The sequence below is a fragment of the Lissotriton helveticus genome, chromosome 7, assembly GCF_964261635.1.
Source record: "Lissotriton helveticus chromosome 7, aLisHel1.1, whole genome shotgun sequence".
NCBI classification, from domain to species: domain Eukaryota; kingdom Metazoa; phylum Chordata; class Amphibia; order Caudata; family Salamandridae; genus Lissotriton; species Lissotriton helveticus.
Window position 1 is genome coordinate 1,270,605,878 of NC_136068.1, and position 25,131 is coordinate 1,270,631,008.

General features: G+C 49.0%; 1 protein-coding gene across 1 annotated transcript in view; it reads right to left on the reverse strand.

Annotated features, from left to right (window-relative positions):
• The window catches only part of FADS6 (fatty acid desaturase 6), a 191,015-nt gene extending 166,275 nt beyond the window's left edge, over nt 1-24,740 (reverse strand). The window contains exon 1 of the mRNA XM_078650814.1: nt 23,917-24,740. Within this exon, the coding sequence (XP_078506940.1) occupies nt 23,917-24,547 (631 nt within the window). The 5' untranslated portion in view covers nt 24,548-24,740. The remainder of the gene's footprint in view (nt 1-23,916) is intronic.
• Nucleotides 24,741-25,131: the final 391 nt, after the last annotated feature.

Sequence of the window (25,131 nt, forward strand, 5' to 3'; positions counted from 1 at the left end):
AACAACGCACACAACTGCAAGGAACTCTTCAACATCGTGAAAGAGCTTTCCAACCCCAGCGCAGGAAACAACGACATCACCCCATCGCAAGACCTCTGCAACTCCCTCGCTTCATACTTCCACAACAAGATCGCGGACATACACAACAGCTTCAACAACCAACCAACGCACACCATGACCGAACAACCACCCCCCACCACCACCCTCCACGCCTGGACCCCGATCAGCACCGAAGACACCATCCACACGATGAACTCCATCCACTCCGGATCACCGACCGACCCCTGCCCTCACCACGTCTTCAACAAGGCCGACGCCGTCATCGCACCCCACCTACGAGACATCATCAACACATCCTTCGACACCGCCACCTTCCCTGAGAGCTGGAAGCACGCCGAACTCAGCGCTCTACTCAAGAAACCAACAGCGGACCCCACCGACCTCAAGAATTACCGCCCCATCTCGCTCCTCCCGTTTCCAGCCAAAGTCATTGAGAAGAACGTCAACAAGCAGATGGCCGCCTTCCTCGAGACGAACGGATCCCTCGACCCCTCACAGTCCGGCTTCCGAGCCAATCACAGCACCGAGACCGCCCTCATCGCCGCCACCGATGACATCCGAACCCTGATGGACAATGGAGAAACAGCGGCCCTCATCCTCCTAGACCTCTCCGCGGCCTTCGACACGGTCTGCCACCGCACCCTAGTGCAGCGCCTCGACAACGCCGGAATCCAGGGGAAGGCACTGGAATGGATCATCTCCTTCCTCGACGGAAGAACACAGAGAGTCCGCCTACCACCGTACAAGTCAGAGGCCACCGAAGTCATCTGCGGCGTCCCCCAAGGATCCTCTCTGAGCCCCACCCTCTTCAACGTCTACATGAGCCCCCTCGCGGCCATCGTACGCAAACACAACCTCAGCATAATCTCCTACGCCGACGACACCCAGCTGATCCTCTCCCTGACCAACAACCCCGCCGCCGCCAGAGCCAACCTGCACGAAGGGATGAAAGAGGTAGCCGAGTGGATGACGACCAGCCGCCTGAAACTGAACTCGGACAAGACGGAAGTCCTCATCCTGGGTTCCTCACCCTCCGCCTGGGACGACTCCTGGTGGTCTCCCGCCCTGGGCACCGCACCCAAACCGACAGACCATGCACGCAACCTGGGCGTCATCCTGGACTCCTCCCTCTCCATGACCAGGCAAGTCAACAACGGCGTGCTTCAACATCCTACGCATGCTATGGAAGATCTTCTGGTGGATCCCCACCGAGACCAGGAAGACCGTCACCCAGGCCCTCGTCACCAGCCGGCTGGACTACGGCAACGCCCTCTACGCCGGTACCACCGCCAAGCTCCAGAAGAGACTCCAGCGGATCCAGAACGCCTCAGCCAGACTCATCCTCGACATCCCACGAACCAGCCACATCTCCGGACATCTGAGAGACCTTCACTGGCTCCCCGTCAACAAAAGAATCACGTTCCGTCTCCTCACCCACGCACACAAAGCCCTACACGACCAAGGCCCGAGCTACCTCAACAGCCGAGTCAACTTCTACGCTCCCAAACGCCACCTCCGATCAGCCAACCACGCCCTCACCGCCGTCCCCCGCATCCGAAGAGCGACAACAGGAGGAAGGTCCTTCTCCTACCTGGCCGCCAAGACCTGGAACTCCCTCCCGACCGACCTGCGCCTGACCCAAGACCACCTCTCCTTCAGGAAGAAGCTGAAGACCTGGCTGTTCGAGCAGTAGCGGCACCCCCCCCCAGCGCCTTGAGACCCTTCGGGTATGTAGCGCGCTCTATAAGTGTCACTGATTGATTGATTGATTCCATGCTACAACACTTCCATAATACAACCTGCTTCACCATTGACATCCACGGGGACTGATTTATTTCTTTTTGATGCAATCCAGTACTTTTTTGTCTTTTACGTGTCATTCGTTAGTAGAGTTTGCCAGCACCGTAACAGATTATATCTCATAGCATATATGGACTTTGATCCAATATTTTATAGATGTGCATACAAAGGTAACTTTACTAAGGTCATCACAGTGGACCCCGACTCAGAATTAGTGCAAATGATGAAACCCAGACAGGGGACTTGACAGAGTATTTGAGGTAACCTTAGTCTGGTCAGGGGTAGCCCTGTCATGGACTGCAAATCTGGTGGACAAATTCTTGGAAAATACTCTACCACAAAATGGATAATCAGATTCCTCTAGCACAGATCTTCTATCTAGTCCGTAGTTCTCAATGTTTTATTTTTGCATGGCTTTTATATGCCCTAGCATCAGTTGTGGGTAGCCATGCCTACATATTCTATAATCGGTAGGACGCAGAGAAGGAAGAGAGGCATGTATGGATGACCGCTCGCTTGCTGTGTGATACAGAAGAGAAAGAACATGCATCCGCTTAGTTCAACAAAGTCAACAAATGGAACTGAGAAGCTGGAGAAGCCGTGGAAGTCCACCGGTGGTGGTCTGGAGGGGCCAGTGGAAACGGCTGGGGGCTCATGTGCTCCAAAGCCTCCTACAACTTCTTCCAGGCCAAGTTCATTATTGGAGAGCTCCGTGTGCTCCCAGTGTAGGTGAACCTCTGCTCCTCTCCTTCTTTCAATCTCGAGGGCAACGAGTTGAAAGTGAGTGCCGTAGGCTCGGACTTGCTCTGTATAGGTAAGAGACAGGGGGGGGGGGGTGCGAAGGTGACCAAGGCGGTGTGGATTGGTGCCGGGTATTAGGAGGTGACAGGACCAGACAGACAGCCTCAGTCTGGGGGCATGGAGGCCCAGTGAAGCTTGCAGTCCAGTAATTGCAATTGCCCTCAGTTGCATTTAGCGTTCAGTTGGTGTGAGTGGCCCGGGCGCTCTTGAAACAGTCTATCATTCTGCAACATTTTTCACCATCCTTCACACTCTTTTATCTTTGGCATGTAACTAGAACGTGGCCTCATTTATTATCACTGGGTAGAACGTGACAAGACAACGGAGCTGTTTAAGGGCCTTCTATCCATGCCCAGTCAAGTACCCAGTTGAAAACATTTATCAAAGGATACTGAGCCCTTGTAAAAAATAACACTTGCCAACCGCGCATATTGATAGCTTAGAAACTAGATAGTGAGTGAGTTTTTGATAAAGCCTAAGAGTCGTGGTACTCAGCAAGAGGTGCGCCTGAAAGGTTCTTGGCCTTCATGGATGAAATTAAAAAGTGTTAATAAAGAATACTAAATACATGAAAACGAATTCCACTCTTTTCTTGATTGACATCTAGACATACACTTTGAAAATAACCCAAGAGTAATTAAAAACGTGGTGGGGGCGCATTTGGACCTATATGTAATCTTCCTGAAGTGCATGTGTAAGAATAAATTACTATAGAGTGATTGCCCATGAATTAAGGATCTAATTGAATAACAGGAACATTCCGAGGCATCAATAGAATTAGCTGGATCGAGAGAACCAACACTGAGGATCAATCATCAATTGAAAATCAATCGAGAGAATCAACACTGGAGTGTTAATTGGATTAATAACTTAACAATATTACATAGCTTTGTTGTAAACTGATCAGTAATTATCAATATGGCTAAACAGAGGGTAACAAGTTTTAGTAACCGGAAAAGAATAGCTCAGGAAAAGAAGTCCACAGCAGGAATTTCGTTTTAACGCTATCCCAAAAGTAAAGAAGGCTTAGTAGAAAGCACCTAAGGATTCTGAGACCTGTGGAAAAAGCAGAATTAAAAATAAACTATTATCACTATCACAGAAAGGCCTGATAAATGTACACTTTGGGAGTAAAAGTGTTAAGCAACATCATTGCAACATTGAGATTTTATCTGGATTCTCATCTACGAATGTACCCTAAATTGTATTCAAAGGATACATTTTCTGAGTTTTTATGTAAGCATGAAGGGATTCCTGGGCATGAATCTCCAATTAAAGAGACATGTATGACGATCACTCCTGAATCTGTTCTGGTTAAAATGGTCAACAATGATGTAAGTTAGCAAAGAAGGAACAGGGACCGGCATTTTAGTAAGGAGTATTGATTTAGATTTCAGAGCTGGAAGGGTTTCTAATTATAGTATAAGCAGAAATACTCCCAAACTTAAATTCTCACTTCTTCTTCCGGGCATAAGGTTATCACATCTAGAGGAAAATGAGTTTGGCACAAAAGCAGAAAATGATGTAAAAGATCTAAACAAAGTCAGAGGAAACATTCTTGATAAAAACAAAGTTGAGAGAGACCAAAATATGGAAATTGTGTAAGTGGTGAGCAAGACCTTCAGTACAATATACTGATTGACAAATCAATTCTGGATGTATTATCAGGAGACGCAAAACAACAGAATCAACAGGGTATGATATCAGAAAAACTAGAATCTTTTTAAGCAAAAACACTTTGTATTCAGTAAATAAGTTCTATAACCAGATCAATGCAGTGCTTAGTTTGTAAAAAAAAGTGTCAGGGCCCTTCTCGCAAGGCCTCTACAGCCCACACCACCCCTGCTAACACTTTGAATGACAGTAACAACATAACACCTTAGCATCCCACTCCCATAGTGTGACAATTCAGATTCTTTCAGGCCACACAAAGCTATAATAATGGTGTGAGAGTCTACTATTATTATTATGCTCATGCTCGCCTCAAAATTAGACGGCGCCACCATGTAGTGCACTGTCACTAGTGCCTCTGCTGAAAATTAACCGCTTAACCGCGGCAGCAATTCGGCAGCGGTGCAGCAGTTTGATTAGGTGGGCAGGGCCGCGTCGGCCAATGGACGTGCGCAGCACTACGAAGGTAGTGCTCGTGACGGTCGTTGGCCGACGGGCGCATGGAAGGGGTTATGAGCCAGTGCTGAGCACCGGAAGCCACCAGCTTAAATTAAGCACTGGATCAATGGTGTTAACAATGACAACTGTTAAACAAAACAAATAATTTTTTCCTTTCCCTATATGTTGGATACTCTAATTGCAAACTGTGATACATTGTTAGAAGAGATTACTCCTACATTGAGTAAGACATTGAGGACGGGAAGTAACCACTCCTCTAAAGCGACAATTTACCCAACAATGAGTTCCTCAATAATGTTGGTAATCTAACATATTCTGGAATCAATTCTGAATCTCTTGACCAGAGTAGTAAAAGATTCCGAAGATTGATTTAGTTAAAGATATATCATGATTATTAGTAGACCAGAAGTCAGAAAAATACAGAGGTGAAGAAGTGAACCCCAGAAATTACAAAGGATGTTAAAAGAATGCCGATCACAATGTACAAGACTCTCAAAGAGTGGAAGGATGTGACAAAGAAGACCAAGAGAAAGGAGAATAGAATCTCATGCACACACGAAAACAATAGGGCTAAACAAACCCTAGGGCAACAAGGAGCAGAAGATTACAAATTATAGTTGTCCTTTAAATAGTGAAAAAAGAGAGGACAGATGTACAATAAAGGAGAACATCACCATGCTGCCTAAAGTAAAGAAACTAGGAAATAATTCTCAATGTTTAACAAAAAGCATTAAAAAATGGTAGTTATAAAAAAAAGTGAAAGAGGGGAAGGAAAATTACTATAAGAGGTCTGAGTGTGCTCTGTTTCGATAATACTACATTGCATAAATCCTGCTGTCCAGGATTAGAAGTAGTATAACAACTTAACCCCTGCGATGCTCCTGACGGAACGGTTCCATCATGAGCGTCGGTTGAGCTGTGCTCATGACGGAACCGTTCCGTCATGAGCCGGTAGGCTCATTAGAACCTTCAGCACAGCGCAGGAATCTGCGCCACGCTGAAGGTGTTAATCCTCTGGCAAATAGCTCTGCAATTACAACATATAGAAAAGTTAGTGCCTTTCAAGTGGATTTACACCTTCCTGAACGTAGCCCTCCAGAAAAAAAATTGAAAGTTAAGAATTTGGAAAGAGAACAAAAAATGAACAATAAAAGGAACCAGGTTCTGAGGTACTAGCGACCACTGAATCCAACCAGAGGGACGAGAATTAGGACAGAGAAAAGAAGGTGAAGAACAAAAGTACTCAAGCCTGGGACCAAAGAAATGTGACTTTAATGAAGGAAGAAGAGCTGTATACCCTCAGTATGGGGGAATAAAAGGATCTAAAGTTCAATGAGCACGAAGAGGTTCTAATAACAGTAAGTGACCAATTGAAATATGATGGAGCCTCTAAGGAAATAATCACTACATTAACTGGATTTATTTTCGGATTGTGATTCTAGCACATTTTCAAACCAGTCTAAGATATTGGCATTTTTAAGAGCAATGTTGACATTAAGCAAAATAATCACCAAGGATATCTTACTGGTCGCTATCCCTTCAAATGTGCATTATAATATAGAATGGCCACATGGGATGGTGCAAGTCTACTCGAGAAGAGTGGTTCACCAACTCTTAAATGCCATATATGAAATAAGGTTCATGGTTTATGATATACGTGAACCAACCCAAAATATGAGGGCATTGCGACTGCCCCTTAATGACATAACCTGGGCCTGGGGATGCCTCAATTCAACAGAGAAAGAACGGCGGTAAACCAACGCGCAGGCCGCAGAACGAATTCTGAGATGCAAATTTATACAAATGTCATGATGAAGAAAACTGACGCAACAGAAGAATTTGATTGGAATTGGATAGCAGGGACAATTAATCTAGCAAATACAGCAGCAAAACATTTTTATTCCTGATACCCACATACTATGGTTGAGGTCCTGGAATATTGCAGGCATGGAAAGGAATTGGAAATTTTTTTTTTTTTTTCTTTTTCTTTTTTTTTTTTGAAAACCTTTATTGAACAGAGAAAGCTCACAAATACGGGCCTACAACCCACCAGGGCTGGCCACCACATAAGAAAAGCATCAGGAGACATACATCAGGCGTCACAATATACTAAGGCAACAAATCAGGGGAAAGAGCAAGAATCTTAGAGCAATCTCAGGAGCAAACAAATAGAAAGGTAGTTTTCTTTTTAAAGAACGGATTTGGGAGATCAGGAGCTTGGCGGGCCATAACATAAGCCAGAGGGGCGGGGTCGCGGCGGGCAGCAACGCAGCGATCATAAAGACACAGGAGAAATCAACACAACAGAAGTACACCAGTAAGTACCGGGCAAAACAACGAAAAGAAAGAAAAACAGTTGTGCACACGATCCACTGCCCGCCCACCGTAGCCACCGCCCGTCCCACCGATCAGCACAAGAAAGGACCCAAATACCAAAGCGACACGAATTGCACCCCCAAGTAGAAAAAACCCCACAGTAAGGGGGGGGGAGAGGGGAAAAAGGAAAAGGAAGGGACCCCAACCCACCCACCCGCCCCCAGGTGACAAAGCAGGAAAAACAAAACTCCGGTACAAAATCAACCACAAAATAGGAAGACAAACAGCACAAATCATCATCTTTGTAGTACCGGAAAAAGACACCAGAAAGACACCCGGGGGACAGACGGCAGACAGAGCCCCGAAAAAGGGGATACACAAGGGCCATAGAACCAAGTAGGGAGAAGAAAGGGAGGAGAGAAAAACCCCCCCAAAAACAACAACAGACCCCCCCACCCACCCCACAAGCCCACCCTACACCCCTGCAGAGGGCTATGGCCTACCCCCCGGCAGCGTGCCTGTCGCCCTAAATAGAACCCGAAATATAGAAGAAAAGGAACAGGGCAGAAACAAAGACAAAAGGGAAGGGGCAGGGGAAGGGAAGGAACAACGCACACACGGGGGAGGGCGAAAAATCAGTATCATCTGCGTCCATCCCGCCACCTGCTACAAGGGAAGGGTATAGCCCATGGGAAGGTAACGATATGAGAAAAAGTTTCAGGAGTCCCAGAAAATTACAGAAACATCACAACAGCACTTGTCAATCACATAGCAAAGAAACCAGACTACCGCATATAAAAGTCGTTTCAGCCCTGTCCACTTTTGTCCAAGGTTGTAACCAACCGAACCAACAAAGAGCAAACGATGAGGGACACTGGGCTCAGGAGAAAATTTCGCGGCAGTCCAAAGAAGAAACTAGAAAGAAAAAATTGAAGATCCAGGAAAGTCACAGTACAACAATCGTATTGCAGACAGAGTTCCAAGGACAGTTCGAACGAGGCAGGCCCAGCCGGGCCGGAACATATTTCTCGGTCGGGGAGTCGGCGCGAAGAGAGACTGGAAGGATCGTCAACGCCAGGCCAGGATACAAGCGGATCGCCGCCCAATGGCCGAGGCAACCAGACAGGACAACGGGGGGCGCCGGAGACTCTCCGAGCCAAGGATGCGGTCCCCGCCGGGGGCACAGAGTCGAGGAGCACATCAGTCGCGATCATCGACGAGGAGGCCAAATCTGATGACGGGGGCCCGCATTGTTCAAGACGAGGGTCAGCCTCCACAGTGGAGACAGACGCAGCCACGGCAGTCCGCCAGGAGTGCAGCGCATCCAGGACAACTCGAAGCGCAGGAAGCTCTTTACAAGATCCGACGTCCGGGCCATGCGGCGGGCCCCCAGTGCTCGCCCGGGCCCGGCAAAGACTCCCAGGGCCGGCCGCCATCTTAAGAGCCCAGCACGTCTCCGGTCGCCGGGAACCCCGGCCGGGGTAACACCAGAGCAAAAGGAGGTCAGCCAGTCTGCGGCAGGGCGCCCCAAGGCGGAAAGGAGAGCCACCAGAAGAAGGATGTCCGTCGGTCCCCCCGTATCGCCGGCCCCGCTCTCCGAGCCCGGGCGGAAAAATTCAAAATGGCCGGGCCGGGGAACAGAAGGGGGACCCCACCAGACAATTGAGTAGGCTCTCCCGCGAGGAGCAGCGTTCATACCTCTGGGCCCAGGCCAGTCGGGTCCGTCAAGGGGCAGAGCCGGCCAATTCACACATCAGCCTCCGCGTCCAGCTCCACAGCGCCAACAAGGGCCGACCAACTCGTTCCGTCACGGCCCAGCGTAGCAAGGAGGCCCGGCCAGACCGCCCCGGAGGCTCCGAGCGGGACCACTGCACAGGATCGACAGCACTCAGGATCACCGGAGCAACAGGTAAGTGTCCGCCAAATGACTGGAGTACCGAAACACAGCAAGGAAGACTTCCCGGGGCGGGAGGAATACAGGATAAATGAAGACAAACAGGCGGCCGGACGGAGCCGAGCTAAAACGCGGCCATCTCGGTCGCGAGCTAGGCTCCTCCCCCAGGAATTGGAAATTTTAATGTCAGCACTGGTAGAAAATCAACTTACATTAGCTTACTTTGCAAGAAACATTGGAAGCTGAATTTGCGGATATCTATGGCATATAACAAGAAAGCCTTAAAGGGGAAGTTCGTGGAATTATGTCATTTGTATCAGTAATATTCAACATATAAAGCAAAACAATACTACCTGAATAAAAGTAATGTGTTGCAGTAGCACTCTCTCGATTTAAGGGAATTGGTAAAGGTATTGCCCAAGCAGATAATAAAGATCTAATAGTGGCTGATATTTATTTTCCACCAAATCACCATCATGATGGAGTGTTTAAAAATTTGACACAATTAATTATGCATTCGGTTGGGGAGGTAACAGAGTCAGTCTTTCTGGGCGTGGCTCTCGCCTCATCATGCCAGACTGCATTCCAGACTGGTTGTAATTCCTGCACCGCCTGAGTCACAGCATCAGATGCAATGGAGGATGAGGACATTTTCAGTGAGTAAGTCATTGTTTGTCAGGGGTTTTAGCATGCCTTCTCGGGGCATGTCCTCATTACAACTATCACTACTGCTACACCTATTCGGAGTTTCTGTGCATGTTTTGAAGTGTTGCTTAACCTTTTTATGTGCTATTTGACTTATCTTTTCCTTTTGAAAATGTCCCTCATTACACTGTATTGTTCATTGATATTTTTGGAAAAATGTGTTGTGTTTTCTGTCCGAAAGAGAAAGTCCTCAAAATAAAAACAATACAACTCTCAAAATAAAAACAATCTCCGGCAAAATATTTCGAGCGGCTGTGGCACATGGGAACACTTGGTGGAACCTTCCTCCTTGGTTATGAACACATAATAAAATCAGGCACGGCCTCGTTCTGTGATGTGTGAATATACATTTTGCAGGGACTGTGTGGGATCCTGAAAAGAGAGAGAACTAGAGAAAACCACCCAGGCTGCAACCCCCAGGTGACTGTCTTGGTTAACATCTTTCTGAGCTTCTGCATAGAGTCTCCTTCAAACTTTCACACAAAGTAAAACTACTGGCCAGAAGTGTATAGTATTTACCAAGTATAGACGGCGCTGGCTAGCTGCCATTGCAAACCAAGGCACAGTCTGGGTTCAAATCTTAATCCTCTTCGATCCATGGCAAGGTGGATCCTGCCACACGTTCTGGAGGCCAGGGGGAATGTCCTATTACTTACCGGTAATCTTCATTACTCCGGGTCCCGTTGTCCTCGTCCCCTTCATACTAACCAGTGAGATAACCTATCTCCCAGACAGAAAAAAGAAAAGCAGGAATGCTGGTACGCCCCTCCCTCTCCCTATTGGGAGTACATAAGGGTACAGTACCCAGCATGCCTCCTGAACCCTCAAGCCCAAGATGAGGGCCGGAAAGCCCGGGAGGGAGGGAGGGATGGTATGAAGGGGACGTGGATAACAGGACCCGAAGTAATGAAGATTACCGGTAAGTAATAGGACATTACCCCCAGGTCCCTCCTGTCCTCGTCCCCTTCATACTAACCAGTGAGAATACCCAAGCAGCAACCGGCCATCATCAAACAACAAACCACCAGGACACAGCAGTACAGCAAAACCCAGCAATTTATTGAAAACAACAGCACAGCATAAGGAAAACAAGGGGAATCAGGAACACACAGCCCGAAGAAGCCCCAATCCAAAGTTAGTGTAATCCCCCAGAACATTCTGGATACGGTAATGTCTAACAAAGGTATTAGCAGAAGCCCAAGTGGCGACCCTACAAATCTCAGAAAGGGACACCCCACGGACCTCCGCCAAGGAAGCATCCATCCCCCGAGTAGAATGCCCCCGAACCCCAGCCGGGGGAGGAGAACCAGAAAGAGAATAAGCCAGAACAATAACCTGCTTCAACCAATGCCCAATAGAAGAAGAAGAAGCACAGCAACCCCTGGAGACAGCCCCAAAAGAAACAAACAGGGAGTTAGAAAGCCGAAAGGCACGGGTCCGATCAACATAGACCCGCAAAGCTCGGCAAACATCCAGCAAGGACCAAGGAAGGTCGTCCTCATCCACCGAAGCCGAATTCAAAGCCGGCAGGACCAGCTCTGGAGAGCGATGGAATTGGGAGGAAACCTTAGGAACGAAGGAGGAATCTAAACGAAGGACCACACCATCAGCAGAAAAGGACAGAAAAGGCTCCCGAGCCATCAAAGCACCCAGCTCCCCCAGCAGAAGTGATAGCCACCAAAAAAACAATCTTGAAGGTGACAAATTTCATATCAACCTCCTCCAAAGGCTCAAAGGGAGCAGCAACCAAAACCCTCAAAACCAAGGGAAGATCCCAGAGAGGAAAAGAAGGACGCACCACAGGGCCGGAATGCGCAAAACTGCGCAACAAATGAGAAACCAAACCATCCACATCAGGCAGATTCCCCCAAGGGGCCCGAAAAGCCCTGAGAGCAGCCCACTGAGCCCGGAGAGTAGAGACAGACAACCGCTTCTCGAACCCATCCCAAAGGAACTGAAGAACATCCGGCAAAGGACAAACCAAGGGTGACAATGCCAGGCCAAGACACCAACGTTCAAAGTTACCCCAATGCCTACCATAGGACTGAAGGGTAGAAAGTTTCCGAGACCGCTGAATAGCCAAGGCTAAATGCTCCGGGAGACCCCCATTCCGCCACTTTTGCCTCTCAACCGCCAAACCGACAGCCGAAGCCGCCGCAGGGGCAACATCGGAGAGGACCGTTACGGAGACGGAGGGAAGGGGAAGAACCACGGACCCTCAACAGCCAATATTTTTTTTTTTTTTTTTTTAACTTGTATGGCGCGACAGCTACCCAAAAAGGGTTTCCCGCTGCCGAGGACAGCACAGAAAGGTAGCGAGGGTTTGCAAGGTCATTCACGTTATTGCTCGAATACCCAGGTTTTGATGTTCTTTCTGAATCTAGCGTGGTTTTCCTCCTTGCGAATATAGGGAGGGAGTGCATTCCAAAGGGTTGGTCCTAGATGAGCAAAGGATCTACCTCCAATTCTTGCGAGTTTGAACCTAGGTACGCAGAAGTTGGCTGCTGATTGCGACCGTAGGTTGCGTTTGGGGGTGTAGGGATGAGCTAGTGCAAGTAGGTATTTGGGCACATTACCAGCTTTTATTCTGAACATATAGTTCAGGGCTTTGAATCTGATTCGATTTTCTACCCTGAGCCAATGCAAGTCACGTCGGTAGTTTGAGACCCTGGTGGTTTTAGGAATTCTACACAGCAGCCTGACAGCTGAGTTCTGGACAAGCTGTAGCCATCGTACTAAGGCTTGATTTGAGCCTAGGTACAGGATGTTACCGTAGTCAAGCCGGGATGTAATGAGGGCATTGACTACGGTTTTTTGGGTGGAGATAGGCAACATCCAGAGGATTTTCCTCAGCCACTTCATGATGGTGAAGCTAAGGCTAACGACTTTGCTGGCCTGTTGTTTCATGGAGAGGGAGCTATCCACAATGACCCCTGGATTGCGTACCTGGGTGGCAGGGGTTGGGAAGTTTCCCATCTGGGAAGGCCAGTGGGAAGGGTTCCACAAGTCATGTTGTTTCCCTAGGAGGAGGATCTCTGTTTTATCTCCATTAAGCTTCAACTGGTTTCTAGTCATCCAGCTGAAGATGTTTTGGAATCCTTGTTTGAGGGGAGATGAGGATGAGGGGCTAGGTTCAGACAAGGAGAAGATGATCTGTGAGTCGTCGGCGTAGGTCATGAGAGTGAGTCCTGATTTGTCCGCTAAGTCGGCAAGAGGTCTAAGATAAAGGTTAAAAAACAGTGGGCTCAGAATGGATCCCTGGGGCACTCCGTGTGGGGCATTAAACATTTCGGAGCATGCTGAGGAGGATGTAATTTGGAACGTCCGTTGTGTCAGAAAAGACCTAATCCAGTCAAGTGCCATACCACAGATTCCATTTTTTCTTAACGTAATTAAGAGTTTGTCATGTGATATGGTGTCAAAGGCCGCGCTCAAATCTAAAAGGATTAGAGCAACCGTTTGACCGTCATCAAGGAGTTTCCGAATGTTTTCGGTAACTCCCAGCAGGGCAGTTTCTGTGGAGAAACCAGCTCGGAAACCTGATTCAGACGGATGGAGGAGGGAGTTTTCTTCAGAAAAGTGGGTTAGGACCGAGTGAATATGTCTTTCTAGTAGTTTCGAAAAGACAGAGAGCAAGGATATAGGTCTGTAGTTTGCCAATATTTCAGGGTTTGCTGTGGGCTTCTTCAGCAATAGGCATATCATGACATGTTTCCAAAGCGAGGGAACTGTAGAAAATTTCAAGGAGGAATTTAACGTATCAACGATGACTTCAAGTGAGGGGGCATCCAGATGTTTTAGTACTTTAATGGGGATAGGGTCACGGGGGGAGCCGGATTTGATGGTCTTAAGGATGGCCTTCAGTGTGTCTGTCGTAATAGGAGGCCAGTATTCCAGGGTGTTTTTAACTGTGGGGACATAGTCCGTATCAACCTGAGGGGTGGGATCATGTATATTGCTGTTGATATCACTGAGAAGTTTGTCAATTTTGTCTGAGAAGAATACGGCAAGGTCCTGACATTGCCGTTCATTTAGCGGAGCATCAGAAGCTGTAGTTTGCGCACCGCTAATTCCTTGACCGTATTAAACAGGTTTTTGGGTCTGTTTGTTGCTTCCATAATGGTGTTGGAAACTTACAAGGCTCGCGCTTTCGTGCAGGCTGTGTGGTATTTGTTTCTGGCGTAATGGTATCTCTCCTTTTTGTCGGGTGCATAGTCTTTTCACCACTGATGCTCTAATGCCTTACATTTCGATTTCTCAGTTTTCAATGAGTCGTTGTACCATGGGGCTGGAGGTCGGTGGTTGTTTCCCCTTGTGTGAGGGGTAGGTAGGCACGAGTCAGCGGCGTCACTAAGCCACTGTTGTGTGGCTTTTGCTATGCTTTCCATATTATGTTCTGTAGTGGGGGGGTTTTCGCAAAGTACCTTGTTGAACTGTGCAATGTCGAGTGTTTTCCAGTTTTTCCTGGACGTTGCTGGAAAAACAGGCTGCACAGAAGTAGGGGTTGGTAGTTTGAGGCTAAATTTTATTAATTTATACATTTATTGATGCCAACGGCATCAGAGTGGGAACCAAGACCTGCGGGGCCAGAAAGGCACCACCACCACCACCTCCCGATCCTCCATCAGCAGCCGAGACAGAAAGCGAGATATCAGAACCAGAGGAGGAAAGGCATAAAGCAGGCGGAAAGGCCAAGGAAGGGACAGGGCATCCACCCCCCAAGACCCCTCCTGAGGAATCCGGGAGAAGAACCGGGGAAGCTGCGCATTGAGCCGGGAAGCAAAGAGGTCCATAAAGGGAAGACCAAACCTCACGCACACCTGATGAAAGGCCACCGGGGTCAAGGCCAACTCCAGGAAGGCAGGAAAAAAACGACTGAGAGCATCCACCACCCCATTGTCCACCCCCCGGACATGTACAGCCACCAGGGACAAAAGATGGCACTCCACCCAGCAAAACAAGGGGTACACCATCGCGTTCAGGGACCGAGAATGGATACCGCCCTGGTGATTCAAGTAGGCCACCGTCACCGAGTTGTCCGACTGAACCAACACATGCTGGCCCATCAGAAGGAGCCGAAACCCCCGGACAGCCTGACACACAGCAGACAACTCCCGCCAGTTTGAAGACAGACGACCCTCCAGGAGGGACCATCGACCCTGAAGGCACTCCGACCCCAAAGTCGCCCCCAGCCCAGAGCGCTGGCATCCGTCGTAAGGACCACCGGAGGCGGAGACTGCAGAGGCAAGCGCTTGTCCATATTGGATGACAGAGACCACCAACACAGGGCAGGAAGGATCTACAGGGACACAGGAACCCAAAGGGACAAGTCCCCCGACAAGGGATCCCACCGAGCCAGTAGGTAGGACCACAGAGGACGAAGATGGAAACGCGCCCCAGGCACCGTGAACACTGTTGCCGCCATCAGACCCTGAAGGCGCAAACAAAGACGAACCTGGAAGGACCGACCCACCAGAAACCGATGTACCAGGGAACACAGGGTCACAGCACGAGCCACTGGCCCGAAGACCCGATTCAAATCCGTGCGGAAACGCACCCCTATGAACTGCAAGTCCTGAGACGGCAGAAGCTGGCATTTGGGGAGATTCAACAGGAACCCATGGTCCCGCAAGGCCGAACACACCAACCTCTGATCCCTCAACAACAGATCCGCGGAGGGAGCATGCAGGAGCCAATCGTCCAGATACGGATAAACCAGCATCACCTGGAGGTGCAAGAAAGCCACCAAGGGAGCCACCACCTTGGTAAACACCCTGGGAGCCGATCTCAGGCCAAAGGGAAGAACCATGAACTGGTAATGCACCCCCAGAAGACAAAACCGCAGGAAAGGACGAGAAAGTGGATGGACAGGCACGTGATAATAGGCATCCTGAAGGTCCAGAGTGCACATGTAATGACCCTGAAAAACCAGAGGGATCACCCGCTGAAGAGTCTCCATCTAGAAAGGAACCCGCAGCACAAACTTGTTCAGGGCCTTCAGATCTAGCACCAGACGAAAACCTCCCGTTATCTTGGGGACCAGAAAAATGATCGAATAAAATCCCCGACCCCGCTCCCCAGGAGGAACAACCTGCACAGCCCTCTTGTCCAACAGAGACTGGACCCCCGAGACAGCTCCTCCCTCTTGATCCGACAGGACGGCCAGGGAGTTGGATGGACCCCCGAGTCCGGAGGAGGGACGGAAAACTCCAGGAGGTACCCCAAGCGGATAACTTCCAGGACCCACAAGTCTGAACAGGAGGACATCCAGGCCGGAAGAAAGAACCGAAGCCGACCTCCGACCAAGGATCCGACCTCGGACCCCAGATAGTCAGAAACGAGGCTTCGCAGGAGGGGACTTCGCCTTCTTGTCCCGACCCCGACCAGGCTGAAAACGACCACGACCCCTGGAAAACTGCCTGTGAGAGGAAGGACGAAAGAAGGGGTAAACATCCTTTACAACGCAACTTTTACCACGCAGTGCCTTTACGACGCAACTTTTACAACGCAAACCATTACAACGCATTGCGCTCGGAGGCGCTCTAGGATAGGGAATAGGTTTAATGTACTATCCAACACCTTCCCTACCATACACGGGGACTGGAGTTGGAATAGTAAATTAAACTATTCACTGTCCAGCGCCCCAAAGCACTATGCGTTGTAATGGTATGCGTTGTAAAACTTGCGATGTAAAGGTAGGCGTTGTAAAAGTATGCGTTGTAACGTCATACATCCGAAAGAAGGGCTTAGGCTTAGAAGAAGCAGGAGCAGCCAAGGACTACTTGAAAGATGAAGAATGTTTCTTCTCCTTGAATAGCCGATGCAACCTGCCCTCCAACTCCGCCCCAAACAACATGGAACCCTGAAAGGGCAAACGCAGTGCAGCAGACTTCTGGGCCGAATCCGTCTTCCAGTCCTTCAGGACCAAGTTCCTACGAGCAGCCACGCAAGCACCCCCAGAGAGGGCAGAAGCACGCACAACGTCGAAGGAAACGTCAGACAGAAACTACACCTGATGCTCAACATGAGCCAGAATATCAGAACAGTCAGTGGCATTATCCATGGAACCATACAAAGTCTTCAAGTCCGAAAGCAGAGACTGAGTAACATAAGTCCCGTAGATGCCAGCCCGTAGAGCCAGATGAGAGTCAGAATAAACCTTACGCAGGGAAGCGTCCACTCTCTTGTCCACAGGATCACACACAATAGCATCCTCAGCCAATGAAGTGCGCCCCACCAGACTCGCCACAAAAGAATCCACAGGAACAGAGTCCGGCAAATCCTTGGCCATATCCAGAAGAGGATAGAGCTTAGCCATGAAGCGAGGAAGCAGAATGTGATCCGGATCCTTCCACTCCCGATCCAAAACCTCCTTGACACAAGGATGGACAGGCATAACCACAGGAGCAGCGCACTGGAACTGGCGAAGCAAGGAAACCCCAGAAGTACCGGGACATCAGCAGCAGGGAACCCCATATTCGCCTTAACATGACTCAACAAGTCCGGCAACATGTCTTTATCCACATATTTGCCCTTAATCACATCACCCTCCAGCCATCCATCCTCAGACCCAGAGGAAGAAGAAGAAGAAGGAGGCGGAGCACGACTGGACCTGGACTTGGACTTGGATTTGGACCCGGACCTGGGACCCCCCATCTCCAAAAAAGTCTCCTTAATCAGCTTCTTCAACCGTGCATCACCACCCCTGGAACGACGCCGAGACCGCACCGGAGAAAGAGACGAGGATGAGGAAGAAGAAGAAGAAGAGGAGGACTCCACAACATGCCTGCTCTTCTTAGGATGTTTCCCCATGACAAGGCACTGGAAAGCAGCGAGGGACCGAAGCCCACCACTCCCAGCAGGACACTCAAAGGAGAGCAGGACCCCAGGCAAGACTGCAGGAAGCCCACCAGAGCACAAGGGCTAATCCAGCACCACCCAGGAAACGGCAGCAACAGAGAGTCAACCACCTCCACAGCCAGCGAAAACCAAATGAGCAGCACCATGCACCACACACCCAAAAAACAGGATGCAGGCACCGCCAAAAACAAACGCTTATAAAGCGCAAATAACCGTTATGCGGTACGTACAGGAGGAGCCGGCAAACAGCCACCACGAACCAGCCGCCAGCCGCCCATCACATCCGCCTGACTTCCTGCCCCAAACAGAGGAAGTCAGGCATACTCCGGAAGGAAGCGCCCCAGTCGCACAGGGGCCGCCGCACCACGGAGCAGCAGGAAACAAAGCCAGCGTCTCCGCCAAGCCCGGCAGAACGGAGACGCTGACAGGACACTCCCAGGAACAACTCCAAGACGGAAGAAAGGCCAGGAAGCATCCGCAAGGAACCCCTCAAGCCCAGCAGGAGGAGAAGCCAAGACGACCAGCAAGCACCCGAAACCCAGCAACAGGTAAGCTCCAGGAGCCCACAGGCTCCTGGTCCACACTAAAACTGTCGAAGACAGAAAAAAGAACAGGAGGTATGCTGGGTACTGTACCCTTATGTACTACCAATAGGGAGAGGGAGGGGCGTACCAGCATTCCTGCTTTTCTTTTTTCTGTCTGGGAGATAGGTTATCTCACTGGTTAGTATGAAGGGGACGAGGACAGGAGGGACCTGGGGGTAATACCTGGTATTAATTAGTCATTCCATACTCACTGCCTTTGACAACAAGCATTTGCAATGCAATAGAACTCGCATTGACGCGAGACCTATTGCATTGGAAACTGGAGTGCGGGTGGGCGAGACGGTGCAAACGGGAGGAATAAACGAGGAGAAATAAACATGTTTCGTCTTGTTACGCCCCACGTGGGGAGGCGTAGGTTTTTGGTGCACTCCCAGGTCCAGCACTTCTGGTAAATCTGGGAATGGATCAAAATCCTTAAATATTGCGTGGGAACACCTATGCAATGTCCATGGAAAGGCCTTCCTGGCATAGAGTAATGCAGGCAACGATTTGCAATGCATTACATTACTCGAGATTTATGAAGCCACCCATGGTCACACAAGGTGGCCTTGCTTGGATTCAAAGATCTCGTTTTTTAATCGTGTCACTCTTGCAGCACGCAGTGTGGTGCAACACCGACGCAATGGGGATAGTAAATATGTCACTTAGTCAAGCTCTCCAGAGTCATCACAATACAGAAGTGAAAGGGGAGTATTTGGATACCTTTCATCATGCACATGCTATTTTGGATATACTGCAATATGTAACAATGGTGCGAATGTAACAAGTCACACAGTACCACAAAACAAGGGGAAAAGAAGAACCCTACTTATGGGAGACTGTATGGATTTTACAGGCATGGGCACGGGTAAAAAGACATATCACCGAACTAAGGTCTGGTTCCACCAGTCTTCAGTGACCCCAAAGCCTTTTGTCAGGATGTAGTAGCCACCCTTGACTGCAGGTACAGATACAATATGGATGCACCCGTTGAGCCTGAAGGGCCCTGTGCTCTGCTGGTGACTGTCACAGTATCATGCAAAGCCTCAAGTTGAGTCACAGATTCTTATTCCACTGTCGGAAACACACAGAAAAGACCAGACCAATCGAACATGAGTAGTGGGGCAGCTTCCACACAAAGTTCTAGTTGTATTGCAAGGGATTACAGTAATAGTCCATGCAGGTGTAAGCAAGCAGAGCAGAAAGGTGTTATTAATAACCAATGCTGCCGGAACAGCTGCCTCCATAAAAGGTTTGTAACCCTGGAACAGGATACTGCCAAGGGTACTAAATGATAATCTATTAGTTTGTTTTCCTAGCTCAAATGATTAGACCTTTGTAACAAAGAGCATCATATTGCGATGTGATGTCAAGTATGATGATAAGACAACCACATGATCATTGCGTAACACTTTTTCTGACACCCTCCCAGGGTTTCCTACCTTTCCACTAAACCCCACGCCTCTTTGCCATGGATAAGGGCTGGTCACTATTGAAGGCCCTCTTCTACAGATATGGCTGGTCTCTATTTTTCCAGATGCTGAGCAGTGGCCCGAATATCAAATTCCTCATCATAGGAGATATGTGCGAGTGTACTGCTCTCCTTTGTCACTTCTCTTTAAAATAGATGGCACTTGTAGACTTTCTAAAGACTCCAAGTAAAGCAGCAGGGTTCTGGAAGGTAGTTCCAGAAAAGAAAGAGCACAAATACATCAAAACCACTCTTTGCTGGTGGATCAGAAAGATCAGACACTTCTTGCTGCCTAGCTCCAAATTCTGGTATCTGTGGAGGCAATTTTGAGAGGTGGCTCAGAGGTATTTTGAGATTCCCCCAATCATGATACAGCACTGTGCTCAAAGCATAAATGTTTTCAACTGGATGCCATAGTTACTCTACCAGCATTTATTATGTTGTTTTCCTGAAAGTTCCCTTATTCGTTTTTGCTTTGTGCCCGCTGGTCTCTGAAACTACCCTGTTACCAATGACCAGGAAAAGATATGATTATTGGAAGTTCAAAATACCACTTTACAATTTCATCAAGTACCCATACCTAGGGTGACATCGGTCCTGGGTTGCTTGTGTTCCAGTTCAGGGAGGAACTGGCTTAGTTCAGGCTGGAATATTCCCATGAGGAGCAGGGTCAAGACAGATTTGCGTATGGCTGGGTCCAAACTGAGGTGGCATGTTGAGCAAAAGAACAATGAGTAGGAGGGCTCCCCCGAGCGATTGCCAGAGGTTGGACCTTTTACAAGCAGCCTCCCATTAGTGGGTATCCCATGCAAGATTACCAGCAGTGATAGTCTCAGTGTGTCCGGTAGGGTTACCAGTTGTGTTCAGAGCAGTAGAGGAGGTTCCAGGGGTCCTGGATCTGGATATTGATTCCTATTATGATGAAGAAACTGTGCTGAAGGCTCTGGACCTTTGAAGCATCGTATTGCTAAGTGAAGGTGGGGGTGTGAGCATTTGTTCCTCTCTTCCATGTAATAAAATTCAGCCAATAGGATAATTCCTTTTTTGTAACACAGAACAATAATCAAGAACAGTTTGAATATAAGTAGTAGTTTTATTGGCATCAGCCTCTTTGTCAATTCATTGTAAAAGGATTTCACTCTTTTAGAAAAAGGAACAGCCGACACGTGTTTCACCCTTTGTGACAAATTAAGCCAGGGCTTTCTGAAGGCTAGTTATTGTATTCAGCAGTCACTGAGTCAAAAAGTTCATTTATGGATTCGTATTTGCTTCAAGTGTAAACATCCAAGGCATGTAGTGTCCATATACTGACTGTAAACTCAAGAGAAGTCCCAGGGTAATCCGGTGTGAGGGTCGAACCAGCCTATGCTGGGTCGACCATCACAGGGATTACCCTAGGACTAAATTGTATTTCTAGGCTCAATAACGAGCATCAATGTCTGTAGGGAGCATGTGCAGACTCACCTCTGATGCTTCTTGGTGACTGGCCCCAATAGCCTCTCTGAAACAGTTTGACTCTAGTTGGGTAAATGAGGTACTATTTTGATTAACTGACAGAAACATCTGCTATTTACTGGAGGTAGACACTGCACAAGTGGGATAGAAAGCACTTTATAAACTACGTCATTAAACACCTACAGTTCTAAGGAAAGCTTTAAAAGAAGACAGACACTGGCAACAGGGGAGTTAATTGATGACTCGTAGAAACCTCTCCGTCCAACTTAGCAGAATCTAAACATTTATTTTCTTTGGGGTTGAACGTGGTCTACCCAAATTAAAGTACCTCTCTGGTCCAGTGGATTTATAGAGAGGTATATAACCTTAAAACTATGATCTCCTAAGGAGGAATTGGCTCCTTGCTGAGCCACGATGGCGACCTGGGGATTTGCACAATTTTCAGACAAAATTTGCATTCAGTGACAAGATTTCCACATGATCATGTGTCCAAACCCTTCTACCTTCCCATAGTTTTTAAGTATGTCCTCCTGACACCAAAGGCTACAGTTTCCTTTGGGATGTGTTTCTCCCCCTGGCTGTGAGGGGAGCGCTGGGCTGGCCTTGGTCCATTGCTCACCCATTCCTGGGCTGAGCACTTAAGTATTCAGTGTTTGGGCCCCAATCCTTGAATCTCTAACTCGAGCTACTCTGCACCCCACCTTGGAGAAGCTCCGGAGCCCTCTTGGTGTCCTTCAATATTTCATGGAGAAGAATTAATGTGAGACCCATATGGTTACCTTACCACCTTTTCTGTGGCTCCAAGCGTACAAGCACAGCACAGGTGCTATCTTATTACCAGGGCTACAGAAACAGAGCGAGTAAGATGGGCACATGATGGATGGACTAGTCAAGACTGGAGTGGACTGACCAAAAGTATACACAACTGTGCATTCAACTGTTCAGGATGTTTGCCTCGTCATCTGCGCTGCTGCCAGCTAGTGATGGTTTTGCCAGGCACACACACACTAATGCCTATTTACAGACCATGTGGCCGCTTGCCTTCAACAGAAACCTAAGAAGGACCATTCCATTGCAGCACTTCTGTAGGGGTCTCATGCAAAACACACCAATGAGGGGTACAATTATAAAGATAAACATACAAGTATCACCCAAAGATGCCCACACAGCTCCTTGGTGCCCATTATTATTAGGGTTCAGACAGGCACGCACCGCCCATGGGGCTGAAAAGGCTAAAGCACACCCCACCCCCCTTCCCCGTCGTGTGTCTCAGCCCGGGCTGCTGCTGTGGGCTCGGCTGGGCAGTGTCTGGAGTCTTTTCTCTGACATGCCCGAGTTTTTCACTGGTCTTTAAAAGACCATTTGCATATTTACATACCTTTGTAAATTGGTTACAGAGGCTTAGTGTTTTTTTCTGGTTCCAATACCCGTTGGGCCCCCCACTCTGCCTATTCTTTACTTTGGTATTTTATATTTACTACCATAGTGTGAGAATGCATTTTGTGAAAAGGAATATAAAGTAGAGTTTCCCAAAAAAATGCCAGCAATGTGTTGTTTAAAGAGCCTGCAAAGACCTTGTCTTCACACTAAATAGAGTTATAAATAAAAAAAAGTATGTATTCATTTGTATTGTGACTTTTCTGTCTTTGTTCCCTTTAATTATCAGTCATTGATCATTCAGGCAGCCCTAGAACACATTTTACATTTCTTTCAATTTATATTTGCTGGACGAAATATGCACAGATAAGTGCTGAAAATACAGCTTTAGGTGACTGCTTATTTTTGTATGATCTGAGACATCAAAATAATGACCTAGCAAACTTAGACTGGAAGTTTGTTTCAGGATCAGCACATTATTTATTTCCTCCACCCTCGATCCCTTAGGAATTCCATAATAGCAATAGTTTAACCTATACCTGAACACCTACGCCACCCTCAATAACATGCTGAGTTACTTCAAGTGTCTGGGAATGCACCCTGCATTCATACAACTCATTTGTCATTCTCACCCCCCACTTTCAAGCTGACCCTGCACCCACAGTAATCACAATGCACTCACACTGATCACCATGCACTCACACCATTCACCCGCTCACCCTGCACTCACAGGGATCACTCTGCCCTCACAATGCACTTGCGTTGTTCGCCCTACCTCACCCTGCAGTCACAGGAGCACACTACTCACCCTGCACTCATATGACACTTCCCTCACCTGTCCCACTCACTGCTCAATCTGCAACCTAACTCAAACAAGCCCATCACTAACCATGCATTAATTTGCCCACTCTGCACTTACATCTGTACCCAAAATATGGTCACCTCACTCACCCTGTAGTCACTCTTCTTACCCTACACTCACACTGTCGCATCGTTCACCGTGTACTCACAATTGCATTCCTGTCACCCACAAAGAGCAGAGGGTTAATATGCCTGCTACAAAGAATGTATACCATGCAGAACACAGAACTGAGTGCGAGGAGTAAACTATGAGCAACGCGAAAAAAAATGAAATGTTTGTCAGAAAGGTGCTATAAAGAGATGAGGTGCATTGTTGGCGAGTAGTAGTAAGGGAATTAATGGAAAAAGAGGAAATGGGGGAGGAATCACAAAAAAAGATGTGCACCCTGTGCAACCAGTGCTAGGGCCAGCCTTGGCTGGGAGTGATACCCCTTTTCCTATACTCTTATCTTCAAACCCCCATCACTCTCCCTCGCTCACTGGTGTACTTCCACCACTCTCACTCATCAGAAACTTTCCCCGACTCGTTACTGGTGCCTGCTGCCTCGCTCCTCCCCAGCCCCTGAAGGCCCTGCACCCGCAGGGGTTTCCATTGGCGTTACCTGCCGGCAGGACGAGGAAGGCCACGGCGATGAGTGCGCAGTCGAACCCGTGTCTTTCCCACCAGCTGCTGCTCTTCACCAGGGCCTGGACCATCGCGGAGAGCTCTCCCATCAGGGGTTCCTCCCCTGAGGCCCCGTCCGGAGGTGACCTCGGACACGGTCCGATGGGGCCACCTGCGAGGAGGGGAGCCGCAGACTCGTTCTTCTCCTCATCCTTCTCGGAAGCCGGCCGGTGGATGCTTGGAGGAGAAGTACTCCTACTTGTCCCTGGACCCCCTCGGCTGACGCCTTCTTCTGAGGCCGGCCCCAGGCCGCGCTGCTGCCGGTTCCTCCATCTGAGAAGCACCTGCTCCGGAGTTGGCGGATCAGGAGACGGTGTGGACTCCTTATCCGGAGCCTGGTCACTCTCCTCTCTGAAGCATCCTTCTTCCGCGCTCGAACAGCCATCCGGACTTTGTTCCAAGGACACCTCCTCTCTGGGGGTCACCTCTTCAGGGCTCAGACAGGGGTCGGGCACAGCGGTGTCCTTGGCGGGCAGAGCTCGGGACGACTCCTCCGGCCCGCGGGGTGGGTCGGTGCCCTCACCTGCCCGGGGGTGCACCGGATGGGACGCGGCACCAGCTGGCTGCATCTCTGTTCCACGGTGCTTTTTCTCCGCCCTCCCGGGACAGAGCCTCGCGCAGCACGAGCCCAGCTTCAGTCAGCAGAGTCAGCTCGGTCTAATGGGCCATCCCGTCACGGGCTCGCGAGGCAGGAACCCGGCTGGACTCTGCACTGTCAGCCCAGGCTAATGACACATCCCAGGAGCAGCCGCATGCATCCGAGGTGTCCCGCACATACACTCACACTGGAAGGACCTGTCCCTTAAATAATGCAATGAGAAGCTGCCCTTGGGCGCGGGCCTGTCTCCAATGCACATAGCTGTTTATCGTTAATGCATTTCTTATTTACACCATCCATATTTCCCCTCCTCCTACACCTAGTCCCTGATGCTCTCTCTTCTATCCATCTCTTCACTTTTTTCGCTCACGAAAATGTATTTATTGCGCCTCCTTGTCACCTCGTCCAGAGGGCACGTGACGGGATCACACCGAAAGGAAAATCCCTGCTGCTGCAGGCCGGTGCCGGGTGCTCTGAAAGAAGGAGGGTGCGGGGCTTGGGGATGGCAAGGGTAGCATTTATGCAAATAACTGCACGTGCACTTGCAACCCAGCT